This window comes from Penaeus vannamei, chromosome 5 (assembly GCF_042767895.1).
Source record: "Penaeus vannamei isolate JL-2024 chromosome 5, ASM4276789v1, whole genome shotgun sequence".
Classification (NCBI taxonomy): Eukaryota; Metazoa; Arthropoda; class Malacostraca; order Decapoda; family Penaeidae; genus Penaeus; species Penaeus vannamei.
In genome coordinates this window covers 46,792,389-46,809,888 of record NC_091553.1, presented here as the reverse complement: position 1 = coordinate 46,809,888, position 17,500 = coordinate 46,792,389, and the positions used below count along the sequence as shown (strand labels likewise).

The window sequence follows — 17,500 nt, the reverse complement described above, 5'->3', positions numbered from 1 at the left end:
GATAAGGATAATACTGCTTCAGTGATGATAAAAAATGATAACAGTATGATAAGAATAATAACAACAATAATGATGATAATGATGATGATGATAGTAATAATACTAATGATAATGATAATGATGATAATGATAATGATATTAAGAACAATAACAATGATAACAATACCACCAATGATACTGAAATGACAATAGTAAAGATAACAAGAAAGACTTAAAATAACTTTCAAAAACTCCCGGACCAAAAGCCAATCAAAGCCCCCCCCTCCTCCCCTCCCCCTACCCCCCTCATCCAACCCGTTCTCTTAGAGGAATGAGAAGTGACATTTGTGTTCTTCCGAGAACATGGACAAGAACAGAGATTGTCTCGGCTTGGCCTTTGAAGAACGAAAAGCCTTCTGACGGGTTTTATTTTTCGCGGGGAAAACGGTTTGGCATTTCGCTTGTTTTTGGCGGGAACGGCGGCGGCTGCGGTGAGAATAACGTGGTTAATTTTTTTCTTTTCTTTTCTTTTTTTTTTTTTTTTAGGGGTGTGTGGGGGGTTAGGGGCGGCTTTTGTTCTCTTGCTTATTTTATTTTGGTTTTGTTTTATGTATATTTTATCTTTTTTTTATTCTTTTTACTATTTTTGTTTTGTTGCTTCCTATTCTATTTTCTGTTTTTTCTTAGTATTTTTGTTCTTTTCTCTTTTCTTCTTCTTCGTCTTCTTTTTCTTCTTCCCTCTCCTCCATTTTCCTTCTCCTCCTCTCCGTCGTTGTCATCTTTCTCTTTTATGTCTCTTCCGTTTTAATGATTTAGATGATTGAAGCAGCGATCATAACGATAATAATAATGTCCATACCAATTACCATAATGCTAGATATTTGTATAGAATGTCGTTCATGTTGTGAATAGTAATGAGATAGAAAGTAACATTAATAATGTGACATTTATGAAAAAAAAAATATAATAATGAAATCAGTAAATTGATAAATAGAAATAGATAGAAATTTTATTTATCCAGATGCTCCCTCTTCCTGATGAGACGTTATGCAGCGTTGCCAAATCTTCATTTCATTATCTCGTATGAACCACACACACCGCTCTGCAAAATTAAATATTTAACGGCAGTTTTGTCTATAAATAAAATATTTCATACACGTTCCTCCACATTTTAGCCAGATTGATTAACCTAACAACCCAAGTATTGATCGTCCAGTGTAGGAAATGAATAACGATATTAGAATATAATCATAAAACAAGATTAAGTTATTTTTTTAAAAAGTGTATATATACCATCTTTTGTTTCGTGTATTGAAAAGCAGACACAAGTTACTCGAATCTTTTTTTCTTCTTCTCTTTTGTCTTGGCAACGCGCGAAGGAGAAAAATTCACAAGGTTCATCCATGCGTGATAATGTTATTGGAAAATAGATCTTAACGTGACTCTCTTGTCGTGTAGACCCTTCTTGCTCTCGAGGTAGCGCCAATGGCCTTGGGTTTTTTTGTTATTTGTTTGTTTGTTTTGCTCCGTCGGTAATTGCAGGAAAATGGTGATTTCCGCGTCAATTTCGTGAAGAAGTGATTGTTAAATGGGTTCGTCTTTTTTATTGTCGCTTGTCTCTTTAATGGATCGATTGAGAATGGCTGTTATTGTTGTTTTATGGCTGTTTATGGATTTAATTTAGTTCAGGGCCTGTGTGCGTGTGCGTGTGCGTGTGTGTGTGCGCGTATGTGTGTACGTGTGTGTGTGCGTGTGTATGTGTGCGTGTGTACGTGTGTGTGTGTGTGTGTGCGTGTGTTTGTGTGCAGTAACATGTGCGTGTGTGTGCGTGTGTATGTGTGCGTGTGTACGTGTGTGTGTGTGTGTGTGTGTGTGTGTACGTGCGTGTGTGTGTGCGTGTGTGTGCGCGTATGTGTGTACGTGTGTGTGCGTGTGTGTGTGTGTGTGTGAGTATGTGTGTAGGTGTGTGTGTGTGTGTGTGCGTGTGCGTGTGCGTGTGTGTGCGTGTGCGTGTGTGTGTGTGTGCGTGTGTGTGTGCGTGCGTGTGTGTGTGTGCGTATGTGTGTACGTGTGTGTGTGCTTGTGTGTGTGATTCAATTGAAATAATAGTATTGAAAATACTCATTGTTGTAATAATAACCATCATCATTATTATATTATTACAACTACTACCAGTTGCAAAAATAACAATAATAATAACAATAATGATAATAATTATGATGATACTAATGATAATGATGATAATGCTACTGATAATAATGCTGATAATAATAACAATAATAATCATGATGATAATAATAATGATGCCGATAATAATAATGGTAACAAGTGTAATATTAATAATATCTATGATAATAATAATAAACGAATATATAAATAGATAAAACTAACAATAACAACGATATTAATGATAATAAACAATTTAAATCGCAAAAAATGCTTCGTGTTCGCATGGGATCGATTCAACGCATTCGGACGCGCGCTTTCATTGGCGATCGTGTGTCCGGATGCGTTGGCGAGATACGAGTGTTCTGCATATTTTTTTTCTTCTTTTTCTTCTTCTTCTTCTTCGCTTTGAGTGAATGCACGGTTTTTTTGTTTTTTTTTCTTCTTCTTCTTCTTTTATAAATGAAAAAAATCTTATTTGATTATTTGAAGAGGAGTATTTATATTTTTATTTATTTTCGAATTTTTGTTCGTGTTGGATCAAGAGTAATAATTAGGATTTTCTTTTCTTTTCTTTCTTCATTTTTTCTTCCGCCTCTCCTTTCTCTTTCTCTTTCAATCTTTTTCTTTTCTTTCCTCTCTTTCTTATCCTCCCCCCCTCTTTCCTCCTTCTCTCTCTCTCCCTCCTTCACCCTCCTTCCTCCCTCCTTCCCTCTCCCTCTCCCCCTCTCCTCCCTCCCTCCCTGTCTCTCTCTCCTCCCTTTCTCCCCTCCCCCTCTCCCCCTCCCTCCCTCCCTCCCTCCTTCTCTCCCTCTCCCCTCCCTCCCTCCCCTCCTTCCTTCTCTCTCTCTCTCTCTCTCTCTCTCTCTCTCTCTCTCTCTCTCTCTCTCTCTCCCTCTCCCTTCTCCCTCCTTCTCTCTCTCTCTCCCCTCTCTCCTCCCATTCTCACCCCCCCCTTCCCCCTCCCTCTCTCCCTCTGCCTCCTACTCCCCTTCCCTCTCTCCCTCCCTCTCCCTCTCCCTCTCCCCCTCTCCCCCCTCCCTCCCTCCCTTCTCTCCCTCCCTCTCCTCCTCCCTCCTCTCCCCCTCTCCCTCCCTCCTTCTCTCTCTCTCTCTCTCTCTCCTCCTTCGTCCGAGCGAAAGAACCCAAGAATCTCTTTTCGAAGTTGAGTCTCGGCGCCGGTCGTCAATGGCCGGAAGTTGACCTCTGAATAATGGATTGGCTGTCTCGCCTCTGCTTCTGCTTCCTCTTTCTCTTCTTTTGCTTTCTCGCCTCTCCTCTGCTTCCCCTTTCTCTGCTTCCTCTGCCTTTTTCTGCTTCTTCTTTCTCTGCTTTTTCTGCTTCTTTCTCTGCTTCCTCTTTCTCTGCTTTCTCTGCTTCCTCGCCTCTCCTCTGCTTCCTCTGCTTCTGCTTTCTCTGCTTTTTCTTTCTCTGCTTTTTCTGCTTCTTCTTTCTCTGCTTTTTCTGCTTCTTCTTTCTCTGCTTCCTCTTTCTCTGCTTCCTCTGCTTCCTCGCCTCTCCTCTGCTTCCTCTTTCTCTGCTCTCTCTGCTTTTTCTGCTTCTTCTTTCTCTGCTTTCTCGCCTCTCCTCTGCTTCCTCTTTCTCTGCTTTTTCTGCTTTTTCTGCTTCCTCTTTCTCTGCTTTCTCTGCTTGCTTTTTTGTCTTCTGCTTCTTCTCTTTCTTTCGTCCTTTGCTTTTTCTTCTTTCTCTGTCTCCTTTTTTTCTGCTTCTTTCTCTGCTTTCTCGCCTCTCTTCTGCTTCCTCTGCTTTTTCTGCTTTTGCTTTCTCTTCTTTCTCTGCTTTTCGTTTCTCTGCTTTCTCTTTTTTGTCTTCTGCTTCTTCCTCTTTATCTTCTGCTTCCTCTGCTTCCTCTGCTTTCTCTGCGTCTGCTTCCTCTGCTTTCTCTTTTTTGTCTTCTGCTTCTTCCTCTTTATCTTCTGCTTCTGCTTCCTTTGCTCTCTCTTCTTTGCGTCTGCTTCCTCTGCTTTCTCGTTTTTGTCTTCTGCTTCTTCCTCTTTATCTTCTGCTTCTGCTTCCTCTGCTTTCTCTTCTTTCTCTGCTCTCTCTTTTTTGTCTTCTGCTTTTTCCTCGTTATCTTCTGCTTCAGATTTTTCTTTTTGTCTTCTGCTTTTTATTCTCTTTCTTTCGTCCTTTGTTAATTTCTTCTGCTTCTGCTTTCTCTTCTTTCTTTTCTTTCTCTGCTTTTGCTGTTTTGTCTTCTGCTTCTTCTTTTCTTTCTTTCGTCCTTTTGTTTTTTTTAATTCCTTCTGCTTTTGCTTTCTCTGCTTTTTCTTTTTTGTCTTCTGCTTCTTCTTTATCTTCTGCTTCTTCTACATTCTGCTTCTTCAGCTTTTTCTTTTTTGTCTTCTTCTTCTTCTTCTTCTTCTGCTTCTGCTTTCTCTTAATTTTCTTTCTCTTCTTCTGCTTCTTCGTTCTTTTCTTTCGTTTTATTCTTCTTCTATTTCCTTCTTGCTTTTCTTTTGCCTTCTGCTTCTGCCACTAATTATCTTCTTTTTTTCCGTCTTCTCTTCTTTCTAATTCGTCTTACCATTTTTTTATTCCTTTTCTTTTTTCTCTTTTTTATTCTTCTTTTTCTTCTGTTTCTTTCTTTCTTTTGATTGTTTTCTTTTTTGGCTATTCATCATATTTCCATATCCACTCTTACACATCATCACGATAAATAGTAAATAATCATCGTAAATAAATGCCCATCAATAATGTTTGTTGTTTATAATAACATATAATGTATATATTATTTTTAAATAAATATAATAATATTTCATTTTTTTATAGTTTTTAAATAATATAAATAATTTTATATTTTTAATAAATAATTTTAAATAATAATATAATACTTAATAAGAACATGACAAGTAAATAAATGTAATAAATAATAATATATCGTATAATAATAAATATAAATAAATAAACTAATAAAGTAAACCCATATGATATAATAATAATTTAAATAAAATATCATCATATAATAGGCATCTCATTAAATAAATAAGTAAAAATGATCATTAATCATCATAAAAATAAATAGTAAATAAAATTTTAAAATTTTAAAAATAATAACATTTTAAATAAATAAATAAATAATATTTAAATAATAAATAAATAAATCGTAATAAATATAAAATAAATAATCATCACTTGCGCATCGTAAATAAATAAAATTTAAGATATCTAATATTTTAAATAAATAATATCATTTTAAATAAATAGCCATCATCAATATAATCATCGTAATCTCGTATAAATAATAAAATAAATGTCGATAAATATCAAATAAACGATAATCATCATCATTGTCGTAAATATCACATTATCATCATCATATCATAGCCATCATCATCATCATCACTTTATCATCATCATCGATAAATATCAATAATAAAATAAATGGACGTAAGAGAGAAAAAGATAAATAATATAATATCCAATAATAATAATAGACAATAATAATATAAATATATATAATAAATATGATATAATAAATAATAATATAATATATAATTTGTTATTAAATAATCATTTAATAAATAATAATATAATATTTAATAATAATTAATATGTTTTAAAATATTAATAATAAATATAATATATATTTTACTAAATAAAATAATAATAAATAATAATATAATAATATCATCAATAGACATAATAATAATAATATATCATCATGATAATAAATAATAAACTAAACCAACAATATAAATAATAATAAAATATAATATTAATAATAATATAATATGTATGTGATAAAATAATATATAAATATATATAAATATATATATAATAAATATATACTTATAATATAATATATATTATGTATATAATATAATAATATTAACATGTATATATATAAACATAATAATAATAATAATATACATATATATATATATAAATATTATATAGTATAATATAAATATATGTATATATACATTTATTATATGTCATCATATATATGTTATAAATATATATCATATATAGTTATGTAAATATATATGTATATCCTCATCTTCTTTATTTCATATCGTTGAATGAATCATTATTAAAATGGTTTATAAGTTATGATTCACATTAGATTAGTTATGAGAGGATTATTTTTGTGACTTTGTATATATATATATATATAGTATATATAATATAAATGGGTTCTCTCATATATCTATCCTATATAGGTTTTGTCTATGGATTAAATAAATATAATATAAACATATATATATATATATATTATATGTATAATATATATATAGTTAGTTATATATATATATATATATATATATATATATATATATATATATATATATATTATATATATATATATATATATATATATATATTATATATATATATATATATATAATATTATACTTATAGGATATACTTATATATGTATATATATATATATATATATATATATACATATATATATACATATATATATATATATACATATATATATATATACAGGTATATATATATCATATATATATATATATATGTATATATATATATATATATATATATATATATATATATATATATATATATATATATATATATATATATATCTATATCTATATATATATATATATTTACTTTCTTTGTATATCAGGAACTCTTTATATATATACCCTGCTAGGATATATATATATATATATATATATATATATATATACTTTATATATATACATATATATATATATATATCATCATCTGCCTGCCTCTATGCTCCTCCTCTGCTGCCTCTCTTGCCTCCACCTCCTCCTCATTCTATGGGTTCAGTGCGTCCTCCATATATATAATAGAATATATGCTCTAACCTGCATATCGGATGTATGCGGATGCTTAGCAACGCATATACGATATAACGCCCTTGCATATATGTATATATATAGCAGCAACCATACTTATATACGCCATATGCCATATATATACCATATATATGGGATCAGCGTGGTATATGCCTGCCGCCATATATATACCTGCCAACCGCCGCCATATATGCTGCCATATGCCTGCCATAAGAGCAAGCATTGACAACATACCACTGCGTGTATGTCATAAAGTACATCATATATATATATATACCATGTATATACATATGTATAGCACTTATATATGCCATATATATATGCATATAACACCACTCTGGATTATATGCATTATAACACCCCATATATCCTACTCTCTGTAAACATATACTTAATAGCATATATACATATACGCCATATGTAAACCTTACCTTGCTATACATAACATATATGTATAGCCACTTGTATATATGTATAATAACATATATATGTAATAATATAATAACATATATGTATGTATATGTATATATATATGTCATATATTATATGGATGTACGTCATTATGACATGTATATATGTAGTGTGTAATAATATGTATATGTGTATGTGTGTATGTATGTATGTGTATGTGTGTGTGTATGTATGTATGTGTTAAGCGATGTTGTAATAATATATGTAATGTGCGTATAAATAAATGTGTGTTGCTGTGGTAATGTATATATGTATGTAAAATAAATAATAATAATAATGTTTAGCATCGTTTTTCAATAATATGATTATGCCATCATTTGCTTGATGTTGAGCCGCTTCTGATTGATTTGATATGGATGAAAAAGCACAAAGCCTCATACCTTCAACAATAATGGTCATTCAGAGGTCATTACTCAAAACTGGATCCTCTCGAGGATCTCTTCTGAATTCATCAACTCTCATGGAGATAATTGGAAGGAAGAGTTTAGAATTCTCTTATTTATTTGAGTTAAATCGTTTCAGTTTTATTTATTTGGATTTATTGTTTCTGTTTATATATATATATATATATATATATATATATATATATATATATATATATATATATATGTATATATATATATATATATATATATATATAATATAATAAACATATTAAACATAAACAACCGCTATATATGTCTCTCTATATGTAAATTATATATTTACTTTACACAAATTATAAACATATATATATATATAGTGTCGTTGCCTCCTCCATCCTCTGCACTCATCAGATAATACTCTCATCATTTTTCCGCCGCCGCCTCTGCCTCCATCAGTCTCAGCTGCTCATATATATTTTTATAACATATAAACATCATTATCATTTATCATTTATCACTCCTCATTTTATCTCCTTATCTCTCTCTCATTTATCATTTACTCATATTTCATCACTCTCTCAAAATAAATCTCAGTGCACTTATTTACATTTGTTCATTACTATAACTGTGGGACTCTTCTTTCCATTTTGTTGTTTTTGTTATTTGGATATTGATCTCTAAACGGAAGAAACAGACTTTGATGGATCTGATTTTTTCATCAGTTTTTATGCTATTATATTCATTTTGTTTGTTAAGTCTCAGAACAAGAATTTATAAAAATCTAAACAAATATATATATATATATATTATATATATATATATATATATATATATATGTATATATATATATAATATGTATATATATATATATGTAATATTTATGAAACGTATATATATATATGTATATATATATATATATATATATATATATATATATATATATGTGTATATATTTTATATATATATTATGTATACATATATATATAAACTTTATTAATAATACATATATTATATATAAAAGTAAATACAATATATATGATATATAAAACATAATATATATAAATATAGGATATAAATAAATAAAAATAAAAATTAATAAATAAAAAAATATAATAATATGTAATGACAATATAAATATATAATAATTTATATATATATATAAATAAATATGTTATGTATTAAGTAAAATTAAGTAAAGTAAAAAGATAAAAATAAAATATATATGTATATATATATATGTATATATATATATATATATATATATATATATATATATATATATATGTATAATAAATAAATAAAAAAATAAATAAATAATAAAAATAATAAAATATATAATAATAATAATATATATATTAATATTAATAATATATATATATATATGTATATATATATATATATATATATATACATATATATATATATATAAAAATACATAAAAATATATGTAAATATGTCAGCGCCCATGTAGCCTTAGCCAGACCAGAGTGATGAGCCAAACAAGGTTGCACCTCCTCCTCGCTCTCTGGCTGATATGGGATTTATTACCTCTACCTCCGCCGCCTCAGCTCAGTATGGGTGGAGGGGGGTGTCATCGAGACCAAATGAGTTTGTTGTTTTTTTCCAGTTTTGTTTCTTTTTCTCCTCATTTTGTTTTTTGTTTCTTAGGGTTTTTTTTGTCTTGTTTGGTTTGGCTTTTCTTTGTCTTTGTTTGGTTTCTTTTCTTTGTTTGTTTTGTTTTGTTTTGTTTCTTTGTTTTGTTTTGTTTCTTCTTTGTTTTGTTTTGTTTCTTTTCTTTTATTCTTTGTTTGTTTGTTTTTGTTTCTTTTATTCTTCTTTTTCTTTGTTTTGTTTGTTTAAATTTCTTTCTTTCGTTTTTTTCTCTTCTTTTTCTGCCTTTCATTTCTTCTTCTATTTCTTTCTTTTTTTCTTCTTTCTCTTTTTTTGTATTTTTCTTTTCTTTGCTTATCATTCATATCTTCCATTTCTTCTTCTTTCATTTCTTTCCTCATCTTTTACTTCTTTCCGTCTTCATCATCATCTTCCTTTATTTTTCTCTCTCCTTTTATTCTTTTCCTTCTTCTTCTTTTTTATTCCTTCTTTTTCTCTCTTCCATTTTTTATTGCACATAAATTATGAAGTGTCTTCCGTCGAGGTTTCAAGGTCAAGGTTGAGACGCCGGGGTAAACAAGACGCTTTCTTTAGAAGGGGAGGGGGAGGTTGGGGAGGTGGAGAGGGAGGAGGGAGGGGTGGGGGAGGGAAGGATGGAAGGGAGAGGTAGACAGGAGGGGAGAAGGTAGGGCAGGGTGGGAGGAGAGGATTTGAGGGGAAGGAGGATGTGAGGAGAGGAAAGATCTGGAAGGGAGGGAGGATTCCAGAGGGAGAAGGAGAGGTTGGGGAGGAAAAGTGGGGGAAGGTGGGGGAAGCAGAGTGGGGGAAGGCGAGGATGGAGGAGAGGGGAGGAAGATGCGGGGTGAGAGAGGGGGAGGGAGGGAGGTTGGGGGAGGGGAGAGGGGAGGGGATGAGGTTGAAAAAAGAGGGTGGGAGGGAGAGAGCAGGAGGGAAGGGTGGGAGGTTAGGGGAAGGAGGGTGGGAGCGGGGGGAGAGACCTGGGGGGAGAAGGGTGGGAGGGATGGGGTGGAAGAGAGGGATGTAGAGGGGGGAAGGAGGATGGGTCGGGAGGAGGGATGTGGGAGGGATGTAGAGGGGAAAGGAAGGAGGGTGGGAAGGGAGTGAGAGGGGGGGAGATTGAGGAGGGATGCACGGGAGCGACCTGGGCGGAAAGGGTGGGGGTGGGGTTTAGAGGGAAGGGGGGGAGAACAGAGGGGAAGACCTGGGGGGGGGAATGGTGAATGGGAGGGAGAGGAGGGGTAGGATGGGGAAATGTAGGGGAAGGGAGGGGTGGGAGAAGGAGGGAGGGACCTGGATGGGGGAGGATGGTTAGGGAATGGCAGAGGATGGAGGGGAGAGGCATGCGTGAGAGGGACGGGGGGTAGAGGGAGAATACACGAGGATAGGTGAGTGGAGAAGAATGTAGGAGGGGAAGGGTCTTGAGGGAGGGAGAGGAGGGAGGGAGGGAGGGGGAAGGGAAACAGGGTTCGCAATGGTCCTGGCAAATCATGGAAAAGCATGGAAATTGAGACTGAAATCTCCCCACCATGGAATTTTGTTTTCGAGGCTAGAAAACCATGGAAATTTGGTATCTGTGTCTTTTAGAAATGTAAAATGCTGAATTTTTTTTTCGATTTACATAATGAGAAAAGTCTTCAGAAAGAAGTCAAAATAAACAGAAAATAGATAAGGAGTTGGATACAGGGGTTTATGGGGAGAGGTAGCTGTGAAGCGGGGTTGGTGGGGTGGGGGGGTGGGGGGGAGAACTGAGTGAGAGGAGGAGGGTACCCTGGACAGGGGGATGGGGGAGGAGGGCGCAGAGAGACCGGGGATTCAATTATTCTATTTAATTATTTATTTGTTTTATGAATTAATGCTAAAGGTTACTGGAGATGGAAATATAAATTATCAAAAAGGTTTTTGCGACCTCGTGTGACCTCTTTCTGCAGGCGAGGTCAAGTTCCCGGCGATGCTGTTACTTTATTTATTTATTTTACTAATGACTGTTGGCATATTTAATTGTAATATGATCATAAAATGACTTTTTGTATTATCATTTAATAAGATTTCTAAATCTAGTTCTAAATCTAAATCTAAATCTAAATCTTTTTTTTTTATTATTACTATTGTCTATGTTAATATTATTATCATTCTGTCGTTATGTAATCCTTTTTCTTTCATTTTTCATTCCTACATTATCTTTTATCATATTATTTTTATTCACATTTTTACGTGGTTATTTTAATGTACCTTTTTATTCATTTTAATTGCATGTTTTGCTTGTATTTTTTTTTTTTTTTTTTTTTTTTTTGAATCTTAATTCCGGGTTGCAGTGCTTTTATAATGGTATAAATTCTGGTTTATTGTCCAGCCTAATGTAATACGTCTTAATTTTATCCCGATTTTGTTGTCTTTATTATTCTTAGTCATATTATTACACAAAATGCTTGGTTTATATTACCATTGTGCATCATTTTGTTTCGTTCTCTCTTGTGTCTATCTGTCCTTTTTTCTTTCTTTACCTCTGTCTTTCACTCTGTCTCTGTCTGTCTGTTTCTCTCTTTCTTTCATTCTCTCTCTCTCTCTCTTTTTCTTTCACTCTCTCTCTCTCTCTCTCTCTCTCCCTCTCTCTCTCTCTCTCTCTCTCTCTCTCTTTCTTTCCTCTCTCTCTCTCTCTCTCTCTCTGCCTCTCCCTCTCCCTCTCTCTCTCTTCCTCTCCCTCCCTCCCTCTCTCTCTCTTCCTCTCCCTCTCCCTCTCTATATACCTCCATCTCTCTCCCTCTCTATCCCCACCCTTTCCTCTCTTCTCCCTCCCACCCCCTCTCCCCCTCCCTCTCCCCCACACCACCCCCTCCCATCGACCCGCACTAACACAATCCTCTCTCTTCTTTTTTTCGCAGAAATGAAGACCTTAGCCGGCCGGGCGGCCCTTGCCTGCCTCCTCCTCGCCCTCATCGGCTGGAACCCTGCAACATGCCAACACCCGACGCTACCGGTGAGTGTGAGGTGTGAGGGATGGGTGGGGTGGGGGGTGGGGAGGGGAGGTAACATGCCAGCACCCGACGCTACCGGTGAGTGTGAGGTGTGAGGGATGGGTGGGTGTGGGGTGAAGGGTGGGGAGAGGAGGTGGCATGCCAGCACCTGACGCTACCTGGCGAGTGTGTAGGAGGTGAGGATGGGTGGGAGTGGGTGAGGGTGGAGGAGGAGGTAACTATGCCAGCACCCGACGCTTACCCCGGTGAGTGTGGAGGTGTGAGGGATGGGGGTGGGGGTGGGGAGGTGGGGTTGGAGAGGGGAGGTAACATGCCAGCACCCGACGCTACCGGTGCGTGAGGTGAGAGGATGGAGGTGGGGTGGGTGTGGGGGTGGGGAGAGGGAGGTAACATGCTCAGCACCTGACGCTACCGGTGAGTGTGAGGTGTGAGGGATGGGTGGGGTGGGTGGGGGTGGGGGAGGAGGTAACATGCCAGCACCTGACGCTACCGGTGAGTGAGGAGTGAGGGGATGGGGTAGGTGGGGTGGGGGTGGGGAGGGAGGCCATGCCAACCAGCGACGCTACCGGGAGGTGTGAGGTGTGAGGGATGGTGGGGTGGGTGGAGAATAGGGAGGTAAGGAAGCTTGTGCACCTTGAACTGCTACTGGTGAGTGTGTGAGGTGTGAGGGATGTGTGGGGTGATGGGAGGGTGGTGGGTGGGGAGGGGAGGTAACATGCCAGCACCTGGACAGCTACTGGTGAGTGTGAGGTGTGGAGGGATGGGTGGGGTGGGTGGGGGTGGGGAGGTAACATGCCAGCACTCCGACGCTACCAGTAGTGTGTGGAGGTGTGAGGGATGGGGGTGTGGGTGTAAGGGGAGGTGGGGGTGGGAGGGCAAAACATGCCAGCACCTGACGCTACCGGTGAGTGTGAGGTGAGGAGGATGGGGGTGGGGAGGTGGGGGTGGGAGGAGGAGGTAACAGGCCAGCACCCGACGCTACGGGTGAGTGGGAGGGGTGAGGGGTGGGGGTGGGGTGGGGGTGGGGGAGGTGGGGGTGGGGAGGGGAGGTAACATGCCAGCACCCGACGCTACCGGTGAGTGTGAGGTGAGAGGATGGGGGGTGGGGGCGGGGAGGTGTGGGGGTGGGAGGGGAGGTAGCGGTTGCACCCTTGACGCTACCGGTGAGTGGTGAGGTGTGAGGATGGGGGTGGGGGGGTGGGAGGGTGGGGGTGGGGAGGGGAGGCACATGCCAGCACCTGACGCTACCGGTGAGTGTGAGGTGAGGGATGGGGGTGGGGGGTGGGGAGGTGGGGAGTGGGGAGGGGAGGTAACATGCCAGCACCTGACGCTGGCAACATGGTGAGTATGCAGTGTGAGGGATGGGGTGGGGGTGGGGGAGGTGGGGGTGGGGAGGGGGTAGGAGGGGAGGTGAGGGTAGGGAGGGGAGGTGCAGTGGGGATAGGGAGGGTAGGCAGGGAGCATGGTGGGTAGGCAGAGGGAGGAAGGGATTTTTGTGTGTTTGTGTGTGTGGGGAGGCATGTGGGTAGGTAGCAGTGTGTGTGTAGGTGTAAGCATGTGCGTTTGTATGCTGTAGTGTGTGTGTATAAGTATACATGATGTCGCTATAATATTCATGGTGTGGATGTGTGTGTGTGTGACATTTTCTGATTAATTATGTGTAATTAATGATATGTTGTTTCGACGCGGCTAGTTACTGTTTATATAGTTATCGTACATCAGTGTGTATGTGTCTGTTTAAGTTTACGTTTTTGTATTGTATCTGTATGCATAAGTAAATGTTTTTCTGTGTACCCATATTATACTTACACTTACATATATACACACATAAATACACGATTTACCTTTTCCTCCATCTTTTCCTCTCCACTCTGTCTTACACACACACGCACGCACACACACACACACACACACGCACGCACGCACACGCGCACGCACGCACGCACGCACGCACGCACATACCCTGCTGCCTGCCTGCTGCCTGCCCACACCACATGCACGCACACACACACACACACACACACACACACCTGTTTACACCACACACACACACACACACACACACACATGTACATATCATTTATCTCTTCCTTCTTTTCCTCTCCACTCCCTTATCCCCAAATTTACTCGCCAACTTTTCCACCCCCACACCCACCACACTACCCTCACCCCTGACCCACACACATCCTCTTCACACCCACCCCCACACAACCCCATCCTCTTCCACCCCCACACCCCCATACATTTACACACACACACACACACACACGACACACACACACACATATTGCATAATTTGTCCTCTTCCTTCTTCCTCCCTCCTTATCCACCCAAATTTACTCATGATCTTCCTTCCACCTGCCACTGACCTCCCCATCCTCTTCCCTTCCCCCCCTCAACCCGTCCTCTTGCCCCATCCCACCTTCACCGCCCATCCTCTTACCACATCCGCCCATAGCCGTCTTCATCCCCCCCACCCCCACTTTTATCCACTCTGCCCACCCCCACCCACTTCCACCCCCTATACCACCACCCACACCCCACCCCATCCTCTTCCACCACACCCCCCACCTCACCCCCACCTCTGGCCTCTCAGCCATGCCAGCAGCACAGCTGAGCTCCCATGCGGAGAGGTGGACAGCCCTCGCGGTGTTGTGCATGGCAGGGACACGAAGGCGCAAGCAGCATGATCCTGACCCCGTGCAGGCCCCGAGGTGGCCAGGGTGAACAGTGGTGCCCAGATGGTGGTGGGGAAGAAAGTCTCAAGGGGAGATGTGATGAAGGAAATCTGAAGGAGGGGTTGGAGAGAGGGAGGTAGGGAGGTGGGGGTGAGGAGAGGGGAGTGGGGGGTTGCGACAGGGAGGGGTGGAGAGAAGAGGGTAGGGAGGTGGGGGTATGGAGAGAAGAGTGGTAGGGGAGTGGAGGATTTGCGACGAGGGAGGGGTTGGAGAGAGGGGTAGGGGTGGGGGGTAGAGAGAGAGGATTGGGGGGTGGAGAGAGGGAATTGGGGGTTGCGACAGGGAGGGGGTGGAGAGGGGATGGGGGGGGAGGAGAGGGAAGGTAGGGGGTGGAGGTTACGACAGGGAGGGGGAGGGGGTGGAGAGAGAGAGGGTAGCTGGGGGGTTGCAACAGGGAGGGGGTGCATCATTCATCAACCCCAACAGGACCTCAGTTAGGCAGAGGCCGGGGTGGAGGGGGTGGGAGAGAGGGGGGGGAGGCAAGTGGCGACAGGGTGGGGGGAGGGGAAATACTCGGATTTTGCTCTAAGCAGGGGAAGAGGTGAGGAGGCGAGGGGTGAGGGGGTTGGGGCTCCCCTGGGTGGGGGATACGGGAAATCCTCCTCTTGCGAAATGGTGTTGGGGCTTTTATTTATTTATTATTATTATTGTTGTTGTTGTTGTTATTAATATTATATATATCTATTTTTTTTTTTTGGGGGGGGGATTTGCGAAATGGTGCTGGGTCTTTTATTTATTTATTATTATTATTATTATTATTATTATTATTATTGTTATTATTATTGTTATTATTATTATTATTATTATTATGATGATGATTATTATTATATATATATATATTTTTTTTTTGGGGGGGAGGGACTTTTGGTTGATGTGTTTTGTTTGTTTTTTGTTTTTTAATCGTTTTCTGTAAGTTTGTTTGTGTGTCTTGATTCTTTTTTTATAATTTGTTTTGGATTCTTTGTTTTTGTGTGTTTGTTTTGATTATTTGTTGGTTGTTTTTTGTTTCTCATTCGTTTGCTTTACTTTGTTTATTTGCCTTGAATCTTTGTTTGTTTTGATTATTTGGCTTTTTGTTTGCTTTGATTTTTCCACTGTTTTGGTTCTTTTTTTTTTCATTATTATTATTATTATTATTATTTATTTTTTTTTTTTTGATGAAGGGGGCGATGCTTTTTTTTCTGTTTCTTCTCTCCTCATTTTCTCTTGTCTTATTTATATATCCTTCCCTCTTTTTCCCTTTCATCCTCCTCCCCTTTCTCACCCTCTTCTTTTCCCTCTTCCTATTTCCTCCTCTTCTTTTTCATCCTTCTCTACCTTTCATATTTTTTCCTTATTCCTCTTTCTTATCTTTTTCCTCTTCCTCTTTCATCTTCTTCTTTTTCTCCTTTATTCTTCCTCTTCTTTTTCCTCTTCCTCTTTATCTTCTTCTTTTCCACCTCCTCTTTATCATCTTTTTTTCCTCTTCCTCTTTATCCTCTTCTTTTCCTCCTCTCTCCTTCCTTTTTCTCTTCCTCTTTCCTCTTCCTCTACGTCCTCTTCTTTTTCCACTTCTCTATTCTTCCTCTTCTTTATTCCTCTTCTTTTCCTCCTTCTCTATTCTTCCTTCTCTCCCTTTTTTCCTCTGCCTTTCTTTCTCATCCGCTTCGTCTTTCTCATCTTCTCCTCCCCTCTCTTCTTCGTTTTCCTATATCTCTCTCTTCATCTTCCTTCTCTTTCTCTCTTTCTTTCTTCGTCTTCCTCGCCTCCCCTCTTTTTCCTTCTCTTTATTTAGTTCTTTATTTTCCTTCTCCTTTCTCCCCACTACATTTTTGTCTCCCTCACCTTCTCTCTTTTTCTTCTTCCTCTGTCCCTCATATTCTCTTCCTCTTCTCTTTCGTCTTCTTCTTCTCTCTCTTCTTCCTCTATTCCTCTCTTTATCCTCCTCTCCTTTCTCCCTTGTCTTTCTCTTTCTTCTTCCTCTTCCTCTATTCCTCTATTTATCTTCCCTCTCCTTCTTCCTTCTTCTCTTTCTTCTCTTCCTCTTCTCTCTCTCTCTTCCTCTGTTCCTCTCTTTTATCTTCCCTCTCTCCTTCTCCCCCTTGTCTTTCTCTTTCTTCTTCCTCTTCTTCCTCTATTCCTCTCTTTATCTTCCCTCTCCTTCCTCCCCCTTCTCTTACTTCTTCCTCTTCTCTCTCTTTCTCCTCTATTCCTCTCTTTATCCTCCCTCTCCTTCCTCCTCTTCTCTTTCTTATTCTTCTCTCTCTCTCTTCCTCTATTCCTCTCTTTATCTTCCCTCTCCTTCCCCCTTTCTCCTTCTTGTCTTCCTCACCCTTCTCTTCTCTTTCTTCTTCCTCTATTCCTCTCTTTATCTT

The 17,500-nt window shown here is 38.4% G+C and overlaps 1 protein-coding gene across 4 annotated transcripts in view; it reads left to right on the top strand.

Annotated features, from left to right (window-relative positions):
• LOC113818769 (mucin-2) overlaps positions 1-17,500 on the top strand; it is a 399,463-nt gene that overhangs the window by 345,025 nt on the left and 36,938 nt on the right. For 3 of the 4 annotated variants that reach the window (XM_070122214.1, XM_070122212.1, XM_070122213.1), the window contains one exon: positions 12,316-12,410. In XM_070122214.1, the coding sequence (XP_069978315.1) occupies positions 12,316-12,410 (95 nt within the window). Of the gene's footprint in view, positions 1-12,315; positions 12,411-13,465; positions 13,485-17,500 lie in introns of those variants that run through there. The other variant, XM_070122216.1, reaches the window with a different exon arrangement.